The 23,537-nt window shown below is 38.8% G+C and overlaps 1 protein-coding gene across 1 annotated transcript; it reads right to left on the bottom strand.

Moving 5' to 3' along the window:
- Positions 1 to 20,951: 20,951 nt before the first annotated feature.
- LOC111879686 (protein SHI RELATED SEQUENCE 5) lies at positions 20,952 to 23,282 on the bottom strand. The gene is made up of 2 exons (XM_023876147.3): positions 22,069 to 23,282; positions 20,952 to 21,600 (listed from the first exon to the last, which is right to left on the bottom strand). The coding sequence occupies exons 1-2, from the start codon at positions 22,982 to 22,984 to the stop codon at positions 21,206 to 21,208; spliced, it is 1,311 nt and encodes a 436-aa protein (XP_023731915.2). The 5' UTR covers positions 22,985 to 23,282; the 3' UTR covers positions 20,952 to 21,205.
- Positions 23,283 to 23,537: the final 255 nt, after the last annotated feature.

The following is a 23,537-nucleotide window of genomic DNA, read 5'->3' as shown; positions in this document are numbered from 1 at the left end:
TTTAATCAGGAGTTTTCACCATCTATCGAGGTTCAGCGTTTAGTGAGGGAGTTCCAAGATTTACAGCAAACTACCCAGACTGTAGCGGAGATCACCGCCAAGTTTCAGGAGAGGGCACTATTGGTTCCGCAGTACGCTACAGATGAGGATATGAAAAAGACAAGATATCATTCCATGCTGAGAGACAACATTTGTGAGTTTGTGAGCTTTTCAGGGTGCAAGACCATGAATGACATATGACATGGTGGAGAAGGCCCGGGAACGAGAAATTGAGTTGGAGCTCCAAATCAAGCGGAAGTCGGAGCAGGTTCAGGCAATAGTGGGTCAGGCCAAGAAGCCTAAGACCAGCCCGGTCGAAAATACCTGTTACCCGAATTACATGACCTGAATTACCTGAAACCCGAAATATTACCCGATCAACACCTTTACCTAAGACCTCCGATCCTCCCAGCAGGGGCCAGCAGGGTTGTGGCCGGTATGCCAAGTGCGGTAAGCCGCCCAATAGGGCATGTCGAGTACCAGGCTCGGTATGTTATTCTTGTGTCCAGCCGGGCAATATGAGCAAGGATTGCCCCAAGAAGGGCTTGATTTGTTTCCACTACAACCAGAGCAGTCATAAAAAGGTCGATTGTCTGAGGTTAGCTAGAGGGGGAGGAGCAGTGGTGGCACTAACGCCCGCCATAATGAGGATTACTGATGGCCGCCTGCTCAAGGCGGAAGCTCCCGTAGTGAAAAGTCGTGCATTTTAGCTGACTATGGAAGAGGCTTGAGCAGCAGCAGACGTCGTTACTGGTATGTGATCGATTTTTTTCTTGTTTATTTTATTGTCATGATTATGTTATTATGATCTTGTATAAGGACCTTCTTGGTCAATGGTTTGTCGGCTCATGTTCATTTTGATACAGGGGCTACCCGATCATTCGTATATCTTGCTCTCAACAAGAAGTTTCGGGGTCCTCTAGGGACCTCGGATTCCCCACTTGAGTTGGAGATTGCGGATGACCGCACAGTGAGTACTCCGAGGGTATTTCGGAGGAGTGTTATGAATGTGTTCGGGGTGAGGTTTTCTATCGATTTCGTTCCGATTCCTTTGCGGGAGTTGAAGGTGATCATCGGGATGGATTGGTTGGGGCCCAATGGGGCCATGATAGACTAAGAGCGTCAGCTGGTGAGAGTTTGAACCCCAAGTGGGTGAGCACTGGTTATTCATGGAGAGAGAGCCTCACATGTGCCAACGCTCTGTTCGGCTGCGAGGGCTAGGAGGCTTCTTCAGCAGGATTGTTTTGGGTTCTTGGCTTATGTTTCAGACATGATGATTGAGGCCACGCCATAGTTGAGCAGTATCCGATTGTGCGAGATTTTCTTGACGTATTTCCTAAGGAGTTGCCATGGGTGCCTCTAGAGAGGCAAGTGGAGTTCTGTATTTATTTTGTGCCTCATGCGGCTCCGATAGCCAAGGCACTATATCGTCTAGCTCCGCCTGAGATGCAGGAGTTGTCTACGCAGCTTCAGGAGCTGCTAGACCGATGATTTATTCGTCCGAGCAGTTTTTCGTAGGGAGCACCGATCATGTTCGTGAAAAAGAAGGATGGGTCACACAAGATGTGTATTGATTATCGATAGTTGAACAAGCTAACGGGGAAGAACCGCCATCCGCTTCTGAGGATTGATGATTTATTCGACCAGCTTCAGGGTGCATCTTGGTTTTCCAAGATTGATCTTCAGTCGGGGTATCACCAGATGAGGATTAGGGATGAGGATATACCGAAGACAACCTTCAGGACTTGTTATGGTCACTATGAGTTTGTGGTGATGCCATTTGGGCTCACAGTTTCTCTAGTGGCGCTCATGGATCTCATGAACCGGGTTTGTAGACCGATGTTCGATCAGTCTGTGATTGTCTTCATTGATGATATTTTGGTCTATTCTAATACCAAGGAGCAGTATGAGCAATATTTGAGGGAGGTGTTGGAGACCTTGAGGATGCAGAGGTTGTACGCCAAATTGTCCAAATGTGATTTTTGGTTGCCTGAGGTGCAATTTTTAGGGCCCATCATCAATAAAGAGGGTATTTTGGTTGATCCAGCCAAAATTGAGGTGGTGATACGTTAGGAGGTTCTGAAGAATGCATCTGATATCCTGAGTTTCTTGGATCTTGAAGGGCACTATCGGAGATTTATTCAAGATTTCTCCAAGATCGTCATACCTTTGACCTGATTGACCAAGAAAAGCGTCACCTTTTGATAGGGTCCAGATCAGCAGTCGACATTCGATACCTTGAGGCATAAATTTTGTGAGGCCCAGATTTTAGCACTACCCGAGGGATTGGATGACTTTGTAGTGTATTGTGATGCTTCTATTTTGAGATTAGGAGCAGTTCTGATGTAGAGGGGGCATGTGATTGCTTATGCTTTGAGACACTTGAAACCCCATGAGGCGAATTACTCCACTCATGACTTGGAATTGGTGGCGGTTGTGTTTGCCTTCACAATTTGGAGACATTATTTGTACGGGGTCTGATGCACCATTTTCACTTATTACAAGAGTTTGAAGTATTTGACGGATCAGCAGAGTCTGAATATGCAACAGAAGAGATGGCTCGATGTAGTAAAGGATTATGAGTGCAAGATTTTGTACCATCCCAAGAAGGCCAATGTGGTGGCCGATGCTTTGAGCCGCTAGGCGGCAGGTACTCCAATCTGAGATGTTTGCTTGAGGATGGTGGTGATTTCACCTTTATTGGATATGATTAAGGAGGCACATGTGGAGGGTTTATAAAGGGAGAACTGGAAGATCAAACAGATTTGAGGGCAAATTCCGTTGTTTGTTCAAGATAGTCGAGGGTTATTGACTCAGTCTGGCGGAGTTTAGGTTCCGACATCCGGGGGTGTGAGGCAAAGAATCTTGGAAGAGGTGCACAAGTCAGAGTTTTCTATCCTTCTAGGGGCCACAAAGACGTATCGATACCTGAGGTTGAGTTATTGGTGGCCCTGCATGCAGAGGGAGGTTGCATGGTATCTTGAGCGGTGTTTGACCTGCAGGAAGGTCAAAGCCGAACATTAGATGCCCAATGGAAAGGTTTAACCACTATCTATCCCTATGTGGAAATGGGAAGAGGTTACTATGGATTTTATCACGAAGTTGCCTAGGACAGCACGAAGTGTGGATTCTATTTGGGTTAGTGTGGACAGGTTAACCAAAAGTGCACATTTTATTCCGATTTTCGAGAGTATATCCGCCGAGAAATTAGCAGATATCTATGTGCGAGAGGTGGTGGTCAGGCATAAAGTGCCAGTATCTATGGTCTCGGACCGCGATGTTCGTTTCACCTCCAGATTTTGGAGGAAGTTCCATGAGGAGTTGGGACCTCAGTTGAATTTCAGCACTGCTTACTACCCCTAGACCGACAGTTAGAGTGAGCAGACAATTCAGACGCTCGAGGATATGCTTCAGGAATGTGTATTGGATTATGGAGGGAGTTGGGATACTTATCTTCCACTAGTAGAGTTTTCATACAACAATAGTTATCATACTAGTATTGACTGACCCCCGTTTGAGGCGCTGTATAGTCGGAGGTGTAGGACTCCAGTTTATTTAGTGGAGGTTGGGCATCGAGTTATGGGAAGCACCGAAGTGGTGCTTAAGACGACCAAGTTGATCCAGCAGGTTCGCGACCGACTTCAGACAGCACATAGTAGACAGAAGAGCTATACAGATAGACGCAGATCATACCTAGAATTCCAAGTCGGGGACATGGTGCTCCTGAAGGTGTCACCCTGGAAGGGTGTTATTTGGTTCAGGAAGTGGGGCAAGTTAGGCCCCAGGTATATTGGCCCGTTTTAGATTATCGCCCGGGTGGGCAACGTTACGTATTAGTTGGACTTGCCTGAGGAGCTTGGGCAGATCCATAGTACATTTCACGTTTCACATATGCGGAAGTGCGTGGCTAACAAGTCGATGATTGTATCGCTAGATGATATTTAGATTGATGAGAGTCTGAATTATGAGGAAAATCTCATTGCGATTCTGGACTGGGAAACGAAAGCCCTTCGGAACAAGGAAATGAAGTTAGTAAAGGTGCAATGGCAGCACCGAAGTGGCTCCGAATGGACCTAGGAGTCAAAGGACGAGATGAGGAAACATTATCCGGACCTTTTTGCATCAGCAGACTTCGAGGACGAAGTCTAGTTCAAGTCGAGGAGATTTGTAACGTTTGGTGCTGGTATAAAACATTTCTCAAAATATTAGAAATCATTGTTGGAACTCGACGAGTTGGGAAGCTCCAACTCGTCGTGTTGAGAGTATTGTGGTCGCGGGTTTAAATGACCCAACTCGACGAGTTGGGGTGTCCCAACTCGACGAGTTGGCGGTTGGGATGAAGCCCTAAATTTAGGGTGTTGCACCCTATTTAAAGGACCTAATCCCCCTTGGTTGGCCTCCTTACCAGCCTTCTTTTTCCAGAAACCCTAAGTTCGTATATCACCTTGCAAGTTTGAGTGTGTGAGTTATGGTGCACTTGGAGAATTGATTTTGGTGATTCTTTGGAAGGAGCTTGGAATTTGGAAGCATCTAGCTTGTAAGAAGGATTATAGATCTAGAAACTCTTCACCAATAGCAGTCTTCTTGAGGTATAAAGTCGACATTTTACCTTGTACTCATCTAGATCTCTTTATTTGACGTTTAGCATGATTTTGGGATTTTGGTTGGGTTGTCCAATATGTTGAGGTTTCCAGGGGTTAATAAGATAGATCTGACCCCTTCATGAATCCTATTGACTTAAAGTTGCACACTTCATTGGTTCTTAAGTTCCATTCTTGCAATAAGTCCCTCATTAAGTCTGTATTAAGCCCTAAAGTGTATTTTAGCTTGCATGGATGTAAAGTTGGAAACTTTACGTGATATTCCAACCTTTGGACACCAGATCTGTGTTTTGGGACTATGTTGTGAAAGTTTAAGGGTTAAATGCATTAAAACTCACTCTAATGAACCTAGAATTTGGGTTTGACTAATTATGGATGGTTCTTAAGGGCATGGTTGGAAACTTTACCCTTCTACACATCATTTTGGAAGAGATCTGATATTTGGAGTCCCTGGATTCAATGGATTCAACTTAATACATTAAGAGGTTGGATTTCTGGCAAACTCGACGAGTTCATTAGTGAAATCGATGAGTTGATTGGATTTTTCCCGATCTGTATGGATGATGGAGAAACTCGACGAGTTGAGGGACAACTCGGAGAGTTGGGTCAACTCAGGCCGTTCACTTTGACTTTTGACCTTAGTCTTTGACTAAGTTTTACCTTTAAGGGGTTTTGTGGCTTTTTGAGTTGTATTAAAGGAATTGTTATGTTATAGGGTTTGTGTAGAGCAGATATTTGGAGTCTCGATCTAGTCAGATACCGTTTAGTATTTAGGTGTGTCTTCTCACTACACTCATAGGTTAAAGGCACCAAGGTCGGCCCATTTATCGATATGAGATGATTAGTATTGGAATATGTAAGGTTTGTTATTTGATTTATGTGAAGACCATGGGAGGAGCCCATGACATTTGGCAAGACCATGGGAGGAGCCCATGGCTCGGGGATACAAGACCATGAGGGTAGCCCCTGGCATTCCATATGAAGACCATGGAGGGAGTCCATGGCAAGTTTATATGTTTGTGTGTATCACATTATATGATAATGTGTTATGTGTGTTTTGGGAAACTCACTAAGCGTATGCTTATATTTTGTTGGTTGTTTCAGGTACTTCTGACCCTAAGGGGAAGGGCCCGGCTTGATGGTGTGGCATGCAATCTCCAGTATTTCTGCACTTAGTTTTTGATACTCCGATTTCTAAACAAATACTATCATTATGTAATGGGATTTTAGAAACAAATGTGGTTGGTATTTATGATTAAATAAATGAAATTTGTTCTATAAAATCTAGGTTGTTATGTAACATCCCGACTCCCAGATATAATTTTTAAAAGCTTTATATTCATTTTATTGAGAGATCTCGACGAGTTGGAGGCCCCAACTCATCGTGTCGAACCTAGTCAGTCGCGTGGTTTATGACTCCTACTCGATGAGTCGAAGGACCCTGACTCGACGAGTAGAGGCTATGCATGGAAACCATAATTTTTAGGGTTTGCACCCTATTTAAAGGACCTTAAGTCCTTTCCTCCAGCCCCTTACCACCTTTTGACGGCCATAAGAAACCCTAACCGGTCTAAACCCTATTCTTGAGTGTGTGAGAGGCTAAAGTGTATTTTTTTGTGTATTTGTTGAAGAAGCTTGGAGTTTTAAAAGCTTGGAACAAGAAGAAGTCTGTAGATCCAATATCTACATTTTCTTGGCTTGCACAAAAAGCCTTTACCTTGGCCTTCCATTTGTTATATCTCTTCTTATGTGAGAATATGGGCATTATGGTGCAAAAATGGAGTCACTTTCAGATTTGAGCTTGTCACAAGGGCATAGTTTCAGATCTGGACTCCTTTAGGCCCTTATGGACATAAAGCCTCAAGCTTTATGAAGCTTTGGCCTTCCTTCCTGTCCAAAACCTTTTTCTAATGCTAGTTATGAGTGTTTTAGCTTCATGGAGCCTTGTATGCACATAAAGTTAGCAACTTTACATGATAACAACACCCTAGGAGCCTAGATCTACAGTTTGGAGCTTTGGTTTCACGTAAAAGCATCTGAATGAGAAAAGGACTGAAGGAACTTGACTAGTTTCTGTTGGATAAGGTGTCTAAGTCCATAATTATTTCTGGTATGCACTTGACCCGACCCAGCATTGTCCATTTGGGTTGCATGGCACCATGCATTTGGATAGACTAAATGAGAGAAATAACACTTGTGGTTTATTAATATATTATAAGTTCTAATATATTAATAGTATTATTTAATTAGTACTGATCAAGAATTAATTTGGAATTAATTAAGTGATCAAAAGATAACTAATTAGATATATGGGTTGATTATGTAAATCATCCATAACGTGTATAGTGGGCTAAGAGGTTCCATGGATTATCAAGTTGGGTTAAACCCATAGGATGATCCATGGATGCTCCATGGGAGTTACAAACCCATGGTTCATGGAAATGAAGAGCCATGACACATTAGGGTTTACATGGTGTAACCCTAGACGTGTCGCATTATATAAATAACACATTCTCCACCAAAATCGCTACACAAAGAGAAGTGAGGGCTAGGCTGATTTTAGAGTGTGTGCATTCTCTCTAAAGTCATTCCAAAAGCATTTGGTGCTGTGTGAAGCATTAAAGGCATCACACTTGGGGTGCTAGGCTCACAAGGTTTCAAGGAATCAAAATCAACTACAAGGTATGTATTTCTAGCTATCCTTTTAGGATTAAAGTTCCCATGTATGCTAGATAGGATTATAAACCTTGGAAACCAAATTTTGCATGTAGTTATACAAACATAGATCCAAGGTTTATTAGGGTTGCATGTACACTTACGAAGTGTTAGAATGCTCAAAACCCATCAGTGGTATCAGAGCCTAGGCTTGTTTGTTAAATACTTGATGCAAACTTGTTTTTCAAAATCCAAAAACTATCTAGACAGGAAAACTCGACGAGTTCTGGCCAAAAACTCGCCGAGTTTGTGTGTTATAGCATGGACTCGACGAGTTCCCAGGTGAACTCGACGAGTTTGTCATCCACTGAGCAGTTTTCGGAGCTTGGCTGCTGGAAATGGACTAGAAACATTACCCTAAACTGTTTTGGTGTTATAAAACTTGTTTTAGATGGTGTAATGTTTATTCTAATCCATTTACAATAGCTAATATCAATTTCATGATTGTATGTGTTCATATGTTCTTTAAATTTTTATATGCATGTTCATGTTCTTATGAGTTCTTGATAGATCATAGGAATTACTTGTTTATATGATTAATTCATGATCTTTATGTGTTTTAATGGATCCATAACTTGTCCTCAAGTCATGGATAACCAAAAGTCTCGTTGTGTTAAAAGCCATTAAAAGAACACATAAGTTATAAAATGAAGAGTCTTCATTTTAATGACTCATAAGTTATGAATATGAAAGGTTTTGTAAAGTTACAAAACTTGCCCTCAAGTTTTGGAACATGTAAAGTCACTTAATAAACTTTAGTTCCAACCCTTAGAATTTTAAAAGTTAAAATTCAACCCTTATACTTTATATTATAAGTTAATATATATATATATATATATATATATATATATATATATATATATATATATGTATAAGATTAAGTCGTCTTACCGCTAGTACGCCTCATTCACGAAGCCAGACTATAAGGGGGGTATAAGGTTGTTGCCTATAAAATGGCATCTTAATGGGTGTCCACTCTCACCCACCGCTTCCTTGATCTGTGGAGGGTCGTTAGCCGAATGGGTAGGACAAGGACTTATAAATTCTCATTAAAAGTATGATGAATATTATAAAGTAACTAAATATTTTATTAAATTCCCAATCTTAGTTACTTTAGGAAAAATGTGAATAAGGTGCTAATCCATGAAATTACACTTTACACTTTGTTTAAGTCGTAGGTGGAGCGTGTGCGGTTAACTGGCACACTAACTTGGACTTAACAAGGTAGGTAAAGGGTGACTTAAGGTTTATCGTAGTATCAGTGGAGCGTGTGTGGTTTACCGGCACATCAATTGAGTGATAAACTTTAAGGGTACCAAGTGATTTGCATGGTTACTTCACACCTCGTTTTGTGATCCTCGGTATCCCAGTCACAAAACTTGGAGGGCACACTCGAGATTGAAACATGCCTTTGAAAAGTTCATTGAATCTCAAAGAACCTAGGAATTTCTAAGAACCAATTAAAAACCTAATATTTATATTTCATTTTTCATGGTGGAAATTGGTGAATCGTCATTCACCTACCTTTCAAATATGTTATAGCTTGGATTACGGCATACCTCTTCTAAGTTATAATATATTGTGATTGGATCCTAGCCTTAATATTACATTTGGGTGTTTTATTAAGGATTCTCTTAATATCTAAACTAATCTTGTCCTCTTCTTTCAGATGTCTTCAAACAATTCTGCTTCTGGCTCTAATCCTAATAGCTCCTTTACCCTTATGAACTTGTGTTGGAAAGTCACTTTTGATGGATCCAACTTCAATGTATGGATCAGAAACATCAGGATGATTACCCGCTATGAGGACAAAGAATATGTCCTCGATAAGGAGCTTAAGGAGATTGATGAGACCACTGCAACTCCCCAGGAGATCGCTGACTTCCAGGCACATGAAAGGGATGCTACCAAAGTGGCATGCATCATGTTGGCCACGATGACAACAGAACTCCAAAAAGTCCTATGAGGACTTCTACCCTTTTGAAATTCAGCAAGATCTGATGGAAAGATACCATCAAAGTGCACGACAAGAGAGGTATGAAATCATCTGCTCCATGATAACAATCATGATGAAGGACGGAGAGTCTGTCACGAGCCACATGCAGAAAATGCAAATGTATGTGGATCGTTTGTTGAAGCTTAATGTGAACTTCCCTGAGGAGCTTGCAATAGATATAATTTTGCACTCCTTACCATCGTGCTATGATCAATTCTGCATGACATATCACATGAATAAGGAAGAGGTCACACTCAGCAAACTTCAGGGACTCCTCAAGACCGCAAAAACAGGTCTTAAAGGAAATTCGGTTGTTAACACTCCTACTCCAAACTTCGCCCTTGTCTTGGCAATCGGGAAAGGTAGAGGGAAGAAGAGAAAGAGCTCTTCGAAGGGTACCAAGGCTAGCACCCTTGATGGATCTTCTTCAAATGGAACCAAGAAAGGTTTCGTCACTCCTTCTTCTGACCCAAAAGAGGTTGAATGCTTCTATTGTCATGAAAAGTCACATTGGAAGCGGAACTGCCGAAAGTACCAGCAATATGTGAAGGATGGGAAAGTTAAACCCAACCATGCATGTATTTACACGATCATATCTAATAACTCAACCCATTCTAACTCTTGGGTCCTTGATACCGGTTGTGGTATTCATATTTGTTCTGATTTACAGGGACTAAGAAGAAATGAGAACGTGGAGCATGGAAGAATAAACTTAATCATGGGGAATAGGAAAGTTTTACCTGTCACCAAGATTGGAGTTTATACTTTATTGCTAAGTAGTGGGTTTAGTTTAGATTTGAATAAATGTTGTTATTCGCCAGAAATGGCAAGAAATATTATTTCCTTTCATGCATTATATAAACAAGGTTTCACCTTTTCATTTGATAATGAAGTTGGTTCGATTAATGCTTTCTTTAATAATGTTCTTTATTTTAAAAGCATTACCTTGTGATGGTGTGTATGAAACTGTATCTGTGGTTGATAAATTAGGAAATAATGTATTGTGTATTGATTCTGTTAATGATAATAACTTGGATAAAGCATCGTTATGGCATTTTCGTCTTGGACATATAAGCAAGAAACGCATAGGCCAACTCCAAATGGATGGAGTCTTGGAGTCATTTGACCTAAAGTCAGATGATAGTTGCGAATCATGCTTACTTGGAAAAATGACAAAGTCACCCTTCACAGGTTCTTGTGAAAGGGGTGAAGGTTTGCAGGACCTCGTACACACGGATGCGAGTGGACCCTTCAAACATGCCACAAGGGATGCTAATCGGTATTATTTGAATTTTACTGATGATTATAGTAGATATGGATATGTCTACTTAATCAAGCATAAGTCAGAGACTTTTGAAAGGTTTAAAGAGTTTAAACAGGAAGTCAAGAATCAATTGGGCAGGAACATTAAGATTCTTCGATCCGATCGAGGTGGTGAGTATCTGAGTTCAGAGTTCCTCGACTATCTTAGGGAATGTGGGATTGTCTCACAATTGACACCTCCTAGGACACCGTAGTTGAATGGTGCGTAATCAAACCTTGTTGGATATGGTTCGTTCCATGATGAGTCGAGCATCGCTACCAATCTCATTTTGGGGGTATGCCTTAGAGACTGCTGCCCATATCCTTAATGTGGTCCCTACAAAGAAAGTTGCCAAAACTCCTCATGAGATGTGGACTGGTAAAGTACCCAAACTAGACCACATCAAGATTTGGGGTTGCGAGGCTTTCTTGAGACGCGAGACTCATGATAAGCTCGAACCTCAAAGCGAGAGGTGTATTTTCATCGGCTACCCACAGCAATCCTTTGGTTACCTCTTCTACAGACCTAGTGAAAATGTGGTCTTTGTAGCAAGGAGGGTTGTCTTTCGAGAGAGAGAGAGAGAGTTCATAAGCCAAGGAAACAGTGGGAGGCAAGTTGACCTTGAATAAATTCAAGAGTCAAGTGGTGAAGGAACTTCAAACCCTAACACTCAACTTGAGGAGTAAACTCCTGTTGAGCCAATTGACAAGTCTATACCTCTGAGGCGTTCCACAAGGGTTAGGAATGCACCTGAGCATTAATATGGATTCCATATTACTGTGGAAGGTGATACACTTATCAGTGATGGGACACTGATATGTCTGGATGAACCTAACAGTTACGCGGAATCCATGGCAGGCCCTGAGTCAACCAAGTGGAAAGAGGCAATGGACAGCGAGATACAGTCCATGTATGACAATCAAGTTTGGAACTTGGTTGAGAATGTACCAGGTCGTAAGACTGTGGGGTGCAAATGGATATTCAAGAAGAAGACCGACATGGATGGAAATGTACACACTTATAAGGCACGACTGGTTGCAAAGGGTTTCTCACAAACTCCGGGAGTTAATTATGATGAGACCTTTTCTCTAGTAGGCAAGATTAAGTCTATTAGGGTTCTGTTAGCCATAGTTGCATTTCATGACTATTAAATATGGCAAATGGATGTCAAAACCGCTTTCCTTAATGGAAAGTTGGCTGAGGATGTTTACATGAGTCAGCCAGAGGGTTTTGTCAATACAGAGTACCCTAATAGAGTGTGTAAGCTTGAGAAATCCATTTATGGATTAAAGCAAGCACCTCGCAGATGGAATCTTTGCTTTGATGATAAAGTCAAAGAGTTTGGATTTTCTAGGAGTGAAGATGGATCTTGTGTGTATGTCAAGGCTAGTGGGAGTATAGTTAGCTTTTTGGTATTGTATGTGGATGGCATACTACTCATAGGAAATGACATCCCAACTCTACAGGAAGTTAAGTCCTGGCTTGGGAAGTGTTTCTCTATGAAGGACCTAGGAGAAGCTGTCTATATTCTAGGGATAAGGATCTTGAGAGACCGGAATAAAAGACTAATTGGACTTAGTCAGAGTACCTACTTGTAGAAGGTGCTGAAGAGATTCAGCATGCAGGACTCCAAGAAAGGAGAGTTACCCATCCAGAGTAACGCCAGACCGAGTAAAATTCAAAGCCCGAGTACTGAGGCTGAGATAGCATAAATGAGTCGAATACCTTATGCTTTGGCTGTAGAATCGATCATGTATGCTATGACGTGTACTCGACCTGATGTAGCCTTTGCCTTGAGCATGGTTAGCAGGTATCAGGGGAACCCTGGCAAGGCACACTGGACTGCGGTAAAGAATATCCCCAAGTACCTACGGAGGACTAAGGACTGGGTCCTTACCCTCGGTGGGAGTGATGACTTAAGAGTTGTATGGTATAGTGATGCTATCTTTCAGACTGATAGGGATAATTTCCGCTCTCAGTCAGGCTGGGTCTTTACCCTAAACGGATGACCAATTTCTTGGAAGAGTTCCAAGCAAGAGACAGTGGCTGATTCATATTGCGAATCAGAGTATATAGCAGCTAGCGAGGCATCAAAGGAGGCTATATGGCTGGTGAACTTCATTGGAGACCTTGGAGTTGTACCGGCTATTAAGGAGCCAATGGAAATTTTCTGTGATAGTGAAAGTGTTGTTGCCTTAGCCAAGGAACCAAGGGATCACGGGAGATCCAGAAAAATCGAGAGAAAATACTATTTCATCAGACATCGAATAGAAGAACTCCTCGTGGCAAAGAGGGTATCATCGGATGAGAATCCATCATATCCCCTCACGAAGGGACTGACTCGGGTTAAGCATCTCCAGCATTCTCGGAGCATAGGGCTGAAGGATGATATTAGATTTAGCAGTTAGATAACCTCGAAATTTGAAAAGTGTAATTGACATTAAATGATGAATAAAATGTGTTTTATTTATGAGTAAAGTGTTGTTATCTCTTGTCGATCGTTTACTATATTTCTTTTGCATGTTTTGACTTCCAGAATAATTATGTTTGGTATATCATATTATTCGAAACTCCACAGTCGGTCATATGTCGGAAGTAGGTATGAATCAAGACTGTCATGATTGGTTGTAGAGGTCTAAGTTGTTGGACATGGCTACAACACTCATGAGTGCTCATAAGTTCTCAGCATTGGACTCAACCCACGCTCACTGGAATCACTTCATGGAATTTATCTCGAGTGATCGTGAGATGGTAATATCATATAAGTCTTCAAACCTAGAGATATGATTTGTTACTTATGAGTTGGTTATGCATTGATTGTACGAAAAAGCATTGGTAACTCGATGTTATAAAACGTGCTCTTATGTATAATTCATTGAGTGGTAAAACAAACATATGAGTCGAAGTTTATCTGTTCCTTCTTGGATTAGAAGCTGATATCTGGGCCCCTTGATAATTCTGTTTTGACCTATGTACCAGGCCCAGTCAGAACTAAGTTGATGTGTTCAATTAAGTTCTTTGTCAAACAAATCGGAAATCGGGAAACAAACTGTTGGAGAATAAGTAAGACATTGTTCCATGTATTTGTCCGGCTGATATCTAGAACAGAGGATTATATGATCACTTATCTTAAATGGCGTATCATCATCTTCTCAGTTCCGAGAGACCTTGAAAGAGCTACGATTGCTGATCGGTTCCTGAAGTCATACTTGCAGTTATAGTTATTAGACTTATCCAAGTGGGAGAGTGTTGGATAAGGTGTCTAAGTCCATAACTATTTCTAGTATGTACTTGACCCGACCCGGCATGGTCCATTTGGGTTGCATGGCACCATGCATTTGGATAGACTAAATGAGAGAAATAACACTTGTGGTTTATTAATATATTATAAGTTCTAATATATTAATAGTATTATTTAATTAGTATTGATCAAGAATTAATTTGGAATTAATTAAGTGATCAAAAGATAACTAATTAGATATATGGGTTGATTATGTAAATCATCCATAACTTGTATAGTGGGCTAAGAGGTTCCATGGATTATCAAGTTGGGTTAAACCCATAGGATGCTCCATGGATGCTCCATGGGAGTTACAAACCCATGAGTCATGGAAATGAAGAGCCATGACACATTAGGGTTTACATGGTGTAACCCTAGATGTGTCACACTATATAAATAACACATTCTCCACCAAAATCAGCTACATAAAGAGAAGTGAGGGCTAGGCCGATTTTAGAGTGTGTGCATTTTCTCTAAAGTCATTCCAAAAGCATTCGGTGTTGTGTGAAGCATTTGAGGCATCACACTTGGGTTGCTAGGCTCACAAGGTTTCAAGGAATCAAAATCCACTACAAGGTATGTATTTCTAGCTATCCTTTTAGGATTAAAGTTCCCATGTATGCTAGATAGGATTATGAACCTTGGAAACCAAATTTTGCATGTATTTAGACAAACATAGATCGAAGGTTTATTAGGGTTGCATGTACACTTAGGAAGTGTTAGAATGCTCAAACCCCATCAGTTTCATGGTCAAGTCGACGAGTCGGATGAAGATTAGCCGTTTTTGGTTTCTGCATGGAGTCAGAGAGTCAGTGAGATGACTTGATGAGTTAGTTAGGGTTTTCCCGACATTTGGACACCACATGGACTCGATTAGTTGTCTAGAAACTCGGCGAGTCAACTAGGGTTTTCACGGTTTCTCGAGTTCAGGGTTTTCACGGTTTCTCGAATTCTGAAAGAACTCGACGAGTCAGTGGGCTACACTCGACGAGTTTGGTCAACATGGAGTGTTGACCTTGACCGTTGACTTTAACTTTGACCAAAGGTTGACCAGTTTGACTTCCACGCGGGGGGGGGGGGGGGGGGGGGGTATTTTAGTAATTTGGAATTTATGGAAGTGGATTATTGATAGATGTAGGTGATTGAGTTTGGAGCTGTATTTGGGGAGTTTGACATTAGCATCCCGAACTAATTGTGAGGTGAGTTCTTCTCACTATATCAACAAGGTCTAAGGCACCAATGTCGGCCCTTTTCGAATTTGTTTCCGGTTTTATTGCATTATGATATGCTTAGTGGCCTGTTAGGTCCGTATCATGGTATATAGGATGATGATATGTTAGTGACCGGTTACGTCGGTATCCTGGTTATAGGATGATACTATGTTAGTGATCTTTTAGATCTGTATGACTATATGTACATGCTAGCTAGCGTACGATATTTATGTGCACATGATTGTTTGTTTGGGGGTAGGTTGAGGCGGACCTGCTTTGTGTTGTAGGACAACATACCCAGGGCAGACCAGATAGACTATAGGCCGGTAGGGCACATCAGTCAGGCCAAAGGCCCGAAGAACGGTCCAGACAAGCTGAAGGCCTGGGTTGGCGGACCAGAAACGCTGAAGGTTCTGAGAGTGGGCCAGATAGACTGCAGGCCCGGTGAGGGCAATCCAATCATTCTGTAGACTCTATATAAATGATGTTTATTTGCTATGATATGTTTATGATTGTATGGCGTCGGTATTTTGGGGGAACTTACTAAGCTTCGAGCTTACAGTTTTAGATTTTGTTTCAGGTAATTCTGATGATCGCGAAAAGGCGAAGGTGTGATCGTCCACCTCCTTATATTTTTATGATTTGATTCTGGGATACACTGACATGAAACCATTTTGAAAACAAATTTGTAATAATTATTGGTTTTTGAATGAGTTAAAAAGTTTTAAATTGGTTTGATTTTTATGGGTGTTACATGTTACATATATATATATCATATGGTATGATTTATTAACTCATGTACAAAATTTTGGACCATAAAGACTTTTGTCTTTTTCCAAAAGGTTAAAGGTTATAAGTTATAAAAGAATGGAAATTAATATTAATTTTTATAAAATTCTCTTCTTTTATACACAAAAACCGAATCCATGAGTAGCGGACAATAGTTTACTTCTTTTTGGTTAGTTTATTTGAACTGACATGCTTTAGAAGCATGTCTTGATTGATACAATAAACTATAGGCTTTAGAGGTATGAAAAAGGCTTAAAGTGCAAAGTCCTAATGGTTAATAGATTTGGCTTAAAGGATTACATTGTGCTTCCTTTCTTTTTAATGAAAACCGTATCCTCCTTTGCTTCTTCTTTTCTTTATCTCTGAAGTAAAGGATTTGAAGAAAGAGTTACTTGCATTTTTTCTCTTTAAGACATTACTTGAGTTTATGTCTTAAAGCTTTAGCTTAAGAGACTTACAAGACTAGTATCTTACATCATGTTGGTTTTATGTTAGTGTCTCAAAGGTTCATTCATTTTCGTCAACTTCCTAACATCCCCTTGACGATTCAAAGTCTACAAAGGTTATATTCTTCTTTTTCCTTTTGGTTGTTATTTTCTTTCCAAACTTTGCAAGAAGGTCCATGTTTGGTTATTACTAGTTTATAATAGTTCAAAATATTAAAATCTTGTCTTGTTAAAATCTTGTGTTTTTATAACAAATTTTGAATAAAAACCCCAACAAATACAAGTTCTCGATGTCATGTGTAGTAGGTTTGCACAAATATTCTTCGTGAAAAACATCATAAACATATGCGCAAGAATGATCTACATACTCAATTGCGGTCCTCTTGATACTTTCAAGTATTCATCTAATGTATCAAAGGTTATACCGTATCATAAATATCTAAGTGCATCCGCTCATTTCTGTATAGTAGTAAATCTCATTCTATCTCTAGCATCTGATTTTTACTTAAAATATTCATATTGCGCTTCTCAAACATTACTAATACATAAAAATAATGTTCTACTAAGACAGAAATGACATTCGAATGCTTCATCTTATAAAGACAATTATTGACAAAATAATCACGTACCAAAACTCTTTATGCGTCTTGGGAATCTTGATTGACAACTACTTTTGTATGCATAACATCTATACGCACTTCGTCGTCTATGTCTTGCATAATATTACAGAATGTCGAGATAAATTTTTCATCATCATTCGAATCAAAATTTGTAAAAATTAAACTATTTATATGATATATTAAAGTGTATAAAAGAGAATAATGGTTTGAAAATATGATGGTAGAAAGTTGTAATTATAAGTAAAAACACATTTTATACCGTTCAACGTTCAATTTTACCTTCACTTTAATTGGTTGTGGTCTACCGTCCTCTCCACCACAATTCACCATGAAAACAACAAAGAACGGAGGGGGCAGGTAGTTTTCGTGGTCATGGTTCATGTCATCTTAGACAATGAAACCTCCCATTAAGGGTACTCTGGAAGGCCGTAGTTTCATTTTTTAGTACGTTGTAGACTTGTAGTTTCTATAGACCTATGAGTTATCATATTACTAGAAAATGCAAACCAATATATATATATATATATATATATATATATATATATATATATATATATATATATATATATATATATATATATATATATATATATATATATATGGTGAGGTTCAATAGAGAACCATAATTAACCAAGGAACCAATCTTTTTTTCAATTTTTAAAACTTATTTTTTATCAAAAAAAACCTAAAAATACAGAAATTCATAACTTTTTATCTTTTTTTCAATGATATAAAATTCGATTTTTTTTACGTCAAATTCACATGTGAATCTTCGAAAATTCACAACGTGAATCCGGATTCACACGGTGAATCCGAAAAATATTTTTCACATTCACAATGTTAATATATGAATTTAGATATTTTTAGATTTTTTTTTTCGATAAAGAATAAGCTCTAAAAATTGAAAAAAAGATCTAGTTCCTTGAATAACCCATTATTATGGTTTTCTATTAAACTTTTCCATATATATATATATATATATATATATATATATATATATATATATATATATATATATATATATATTGAATGGCGGTTTGGTGCAGAAGGCAGTAGGGGTGGAAAATCAGACCATCATGTCATGCTTTTGTCTGACATGACACGACACGACACGACAATGATTGATATAACACAAACACGACATGACACGATGTCATGTTTTTTAACTAACATGAAAACGAACCGATTAAAAAACGACAAACACGACACGACATGACAAAGATAACATAAAATAACAATTAGTTATTTAATTAATACTTAATTTTATATAACACGACAGACAAATGTTAAATCGTATCAATTTTGTTTCAAACTTTGAACACAAACACGACACGACGTCATCTTTTTTACACTTGATACAAACACGACACGAACACGAATTCTAATTTCAGTTTCGTCCCAATTTTTTTTCGTGTGGTGTATTTTTGTCGTGTTGTGTCATCAATTGTCACCCATAGCGAGCAGTGACATCCGATAGGACTGTATGTCATAACACCCTACGAACTCGAGTTCGATCCCTCCTCGAAGAGATAACATCATCCTTAGCAATTCAGTTTCTCATTAAGGGGCTTCACTGCTTTGGACACGGATAGTACTCGACATCATTCCACTAGAAATTTCTAGAAGAGGAAAACTAAAATGTGTCTCCGCTCGGTTGAAGTGGACCTCATTGGCAAATGCAAACCAAGATTAAAAAAGAAACCACCAAAAATACACAGAAATAAGACAATCATTTCTTTGAGTTAAAAATCACCTACTACGGTTGCTTTCTACTTTTCTTTTAGGCAAAACAGAACCACACATGCTCAAGACTACTACAAAATACCACTTTGATTCTCGTAGTTGGCATATAAGAAAAAAAAAAGTTGTTAACTACATTCACAAGTATAAATGAAGTAAATTCCATTATTATTATTTTTAACTGCAAATTTAATGTAATTCAACTCTCGACTTCAAATACGGAGGACAACATCTGATACCACTGAACAACTATACGACATTTTTTGTTCTATTTCTATGATTATAAACATCCTAGAAGGTGGTACAAGTTGTCCTAATTAAATCTATATAAATCTATGAAAGCATATCTTCATTGTCATATCTGTGCCAACCAAACCGTATTTTCAATCGTAAATCAAACCTTGAGTAACTCTAACCCTAAACTGAAAATAGAACAGGGAACAAGTTTCTGGATATCATCATGCATCCGATACACATAACTCAAAATGGTTACATTTAGGCAGACCAATAAGACAATAACTCAGAACTGACATACATGTGGCCATTATGTATGCCTCTAAATGACAGCTTTTCAACCAAAAAAATCAAGAAAAACAAATGCACTTCCTAAATATGTGTTGCTGTCAAAGCACACACACAAAACACATAGAGGAATAGAAAAGAAGATGGCACCAGAAAGTATGTTTATCCTTAAAGAGTGTAGTGTCGTAATCAAAGGGGTACTTGTTATGAATCAGAACTTTCATCAACTCAGGTAACCTTGTTAATCCTAGTGTTTCTTACATATACTCCCCAAATCTAGTACTCTATAAAGGGCATCTTTTTATAACTTTACCCTTATTTAGTATGTGTAGGTTCTTTAGACTGCACCATCACCTACTAAATACTCCATTTAAATACACATAATTAAATTATCCGAGTTGACTTTTTAAGGGTCAAACCCTATACCATCTACACCTTCATATCAAAGATTATTTAACAAGGTCCTCACATCGATATATGGTTAATACATCAACTACACTTTGTAGTTTGTACTAACTCATTAATGGTAAAGTTTGTGACTTGATAGAAGTTTGCAAGTTCTATCTTTAATTTCTTGTAGTTTACGGATACACGCTTTAATAAAAATCTCTGAAATACTGTTCAAAATACGAAGGACATTTTCTCAAAAATAGAATGTTGTGATTTTTAAAACGAGTGGGGATTATGGATATATAGAGGCAAACATATTATGAAGCAAGGACATGGATTATTTATGCACATCTTCAAGTCTTAGGTTCACATAAATGTGTGTGATAATGCATAGGTATATTAAGTCATCACAGGCATTTACTGGACATAATTGAAACCCAACTAAACATCTGCTGAAAAATCTACCGGTTTTGATTCTTCTCGATCTGGTTGGAGTTGGGGGAGGGGCCCCTTTTATATATATGCATGGTGAATGTTGTATAGTGTTTTTGAAGAAACTTCCTGTACACTTCTCTTTCAGTCCTTGGGATTTGTAATTATACATGTATATATGTAAAAGAAGTGACCCATATTGAATTCAACTTAATTGTGCAGAAAATTACCACTCACCAACCTAGACATGTGGATCCATATACACACACATGCATATGCATGCATGTATGTGTTTATATATAAGGGTTCATATACGTATAGATGTATAGCTATAGGTAAGAAATAGATTATGGTGAGTTTGAATTCAACCAAAACATTAACTACGTAAAAACAAATAGTATGAATTAATATCAGCAAAACAAGGGTTTCATAGACAAATTACAATACACATCGCATACTTTCTTTCACTTTCTTCTTTTTCTCTCTCTCTCTCTCTCTCTCTCTCTCTCTCTCTCTATATATATATATATATATATATATATATATATATATATATATATATATATATATATATATATATATATAATGATGTGAAACATGCTTTGGGGAAGAAAAAAGGGAACCCTAGCAACCTCGGAAGCGGCAGACAAACCGGGTAAAAGCAACCTCGAGTTCAAAAACCAATCAGAAAGTCATCCATAAATTCAAAATCCGGTCTAGTAATAAATAAAAATATTAGGTTTTTTTATCCAAAATGACATTTAATTATATATTTTTCCCATATGAAGAATCTTCTTGTACATTTTAAAATTCAGAATTCAAAACTAAATTTTATAAAGAAACACAAATCAAAAGAATCAATGGAAATTCCAACAAAATCCCATATTAAATTACATCATCCTCATAATCGTCATCAATCATCCAAGCTGCTAGTAGCTCGTCAAATATCCATACATTTTAATTGTTGCTATGAATTATGAAAATCCTAGTTTAATGAGTATTCAAAACTTAAAAAACATTAATAGCTGCAATACTGGATGAATGTAGTATTAATGTTTTTTGTTAGAGAAATAAGAAAAGTTCATACCAATAATTAGCTTTTCTTGAGTTTTGTTCCTTTCTCATGATCTAGGCGGTGGAAAAAACTGCGTGCCGGCCATGAAAGCGCTGAAAGGAGTTGGATACGCCGACGAAGGGTCAACATAAGTGACACCCTGATTGATACCGGTGGTCGCCGTCGCAACAGCCGTCGTGTTGGATGTAATAAGATTAAGTTGATGATGATGTTGACCACCACCACCACCACCACCGCCGGCGGATGAACTACCTTCCCCAGGGTGATGGTATCGAGCTTCAGGACCATGGTCGTATAGAATTCCCTTAAAAACATGTCCACCGACGTTCAAAGACGTCTGATAAGCCAACTGCTCCTCCGCCTCGTTCATTGCACTCACTCTAACGCATCGGAACACCGCAGGAGAACTCACTTCAGCCGGGAAATGACCCACCTGTAACCCTAGCAAATTATGAAGAAAGTTTTATAGTTTATATAGGTTTTTATATTGCTCATGACTAGGTCAAATATGGTGTATGTCTGTATGGCAACATGATCTACACACAGTTACTCGCAGTAGTTACACACTCACTGTGTGTGTATATATATATATATGCTTACTCCATAGATTTCATCTAAAGATATAGGTTTTATAGATGTAGAATCATAGATATATAGTTCCATACATAGAGACTCTAGCCCAGAATTCAAAGCCTAAACGAGTCTTGAAATATGAAGCTAATCTATATATCTATATATATATATATATACACATAGAGACGAACCCCATCAAATCATAAATCAATATTGGTAAAGAGAAAAAGAGAATTTTTTCCAAACAAAGCCCAATAATTGAATCAAGTAAACAAAATTATGTGGGTTTTGTTTGTTTCTTCGTTTTATCTCTAGAAAGTAGACACAAAACTTTACCTGAAGAAGTGCTTTGATGTTGTGGAGCACTCAAAATCATACCCATGCCACCGCTGCCGCTCCCGGCGACGGCGATACTCGGTTGGTTTTGATGATGATGATGATGATGATGTTGATCTTCTCGTAGTCTCTTGGGATTTTGATGATCATCACCACTGCTGGCTCGCATCATTAGACTCAGCTGCTGATTGCCTAAGTTCTGTTGTTGGGTTAACGACATGAGTTGCTGTTGGTGTTCCCGGCGTTTAGCCGCCGGAACCCATGTGCTCTTGACGTGGGTTTGACAGTGGAAACCACGGGCCTTGCAGCAAGTTCTACACCTCATGTGTTGACAGTCTTTCTTCGCCTGGTTCCCGCAGTCTTGACAATTGATTCCACCACCGCTTCCGCTTCCACTTCCACTTCCACTTCCACCGCCGATTCCATACCCACCTTGCCTCATCACTTTACTATCACCACCACCCTCGACGGCCGATCTACCACCACTGAAGATATCCCAGGAAGATGCCAACTGATCAACGTTGTTGTTTCGATTAAGATCATCCACACCACCACCACCACCTCCGCCTCCGCTACTAACACTGCTACTTCTCTTCTGATCAGTACGACCACTGGGGCTAACACCAACACCCAAATCATAATGCGGTTGCTGTTGGAGGAGTTGCTGCCGGTGCTGGTGTTGTTGAAGCTGATAATACTGCTGCCATAATTCAAAACGTTTGCTGTAGATCTCCTCGTTCTTGAACAAGTACAAACCGTAAGGGTTAATTACACCATCATCATGTTGTTGATCTTGATCTTGATCTTGATCTTGATGTTGAAGGTGATGAGGATGAGGATGATGATGATGATGATGGTGTTCTTCGTCAACTTTACCAATTCCAGTCCCTCCACCTAGCGAGAAGAATCCTGACATTCTTTAACACCACAACTCCTCCCAAACTTCTCTTCAAAGATCAAACTCAAATCCATAGCAGAACAAAGAACAAAAAATAAATAAAAAATATATTAATTAAAAGGTTATAAATTTGTGTGGTAATGAAGAGTGTAGGGGTCGGATAGTGTCAACTACTCAAAGATCTAGGGTGGGGGGTTAATTTCTAAAAAAGAAATTTGTAGTTATTTTGCTTTTCTTCCGAGTGTATGAAAAATGGTTTGTTCTATATGTGTGAGACATAGAATCCATCATCACTTTTTAGAATTATATTTTATATGTTTATTTACTATGCTAGATATTGTTGGAGATTCTGGATTTTAAGAAAAAAAATAATGCCTTGTAAATGTTTAAAAAAATGTTAAGTTCAAAAATGTCTATTTCTTTATTAAATTATTTGTATTCATGGTAAAATATGCATCGCATTTGCTTCATAATTTTGAAATATTAGTATTAGAGTAGATTTAGCAATTAAAAATATCATAACTATTTAACAGTTATTATTATTTTCTAAATCATGTTCATTTGTACTTAT

Source organism: Lactuca sativa, chromosome 5, assembly GCF_002870075.4.
Source record: "Lactuca sativa cultivar Salinas chromosome 5, Lsat_Salinas_v11, whole genome shotgun sequence".
NCBI lineage: Eukaryota > Viridiplantae > Streptophyta > Magnoliopsida > Asterales > Asteraceae > Lactuca > Lactuca sativa.
The sequence above is the reverse complement of the archived record's forward strand: the minus strand, read 5'-3'. Positions and strand labels throughout refer to the sequence as shown.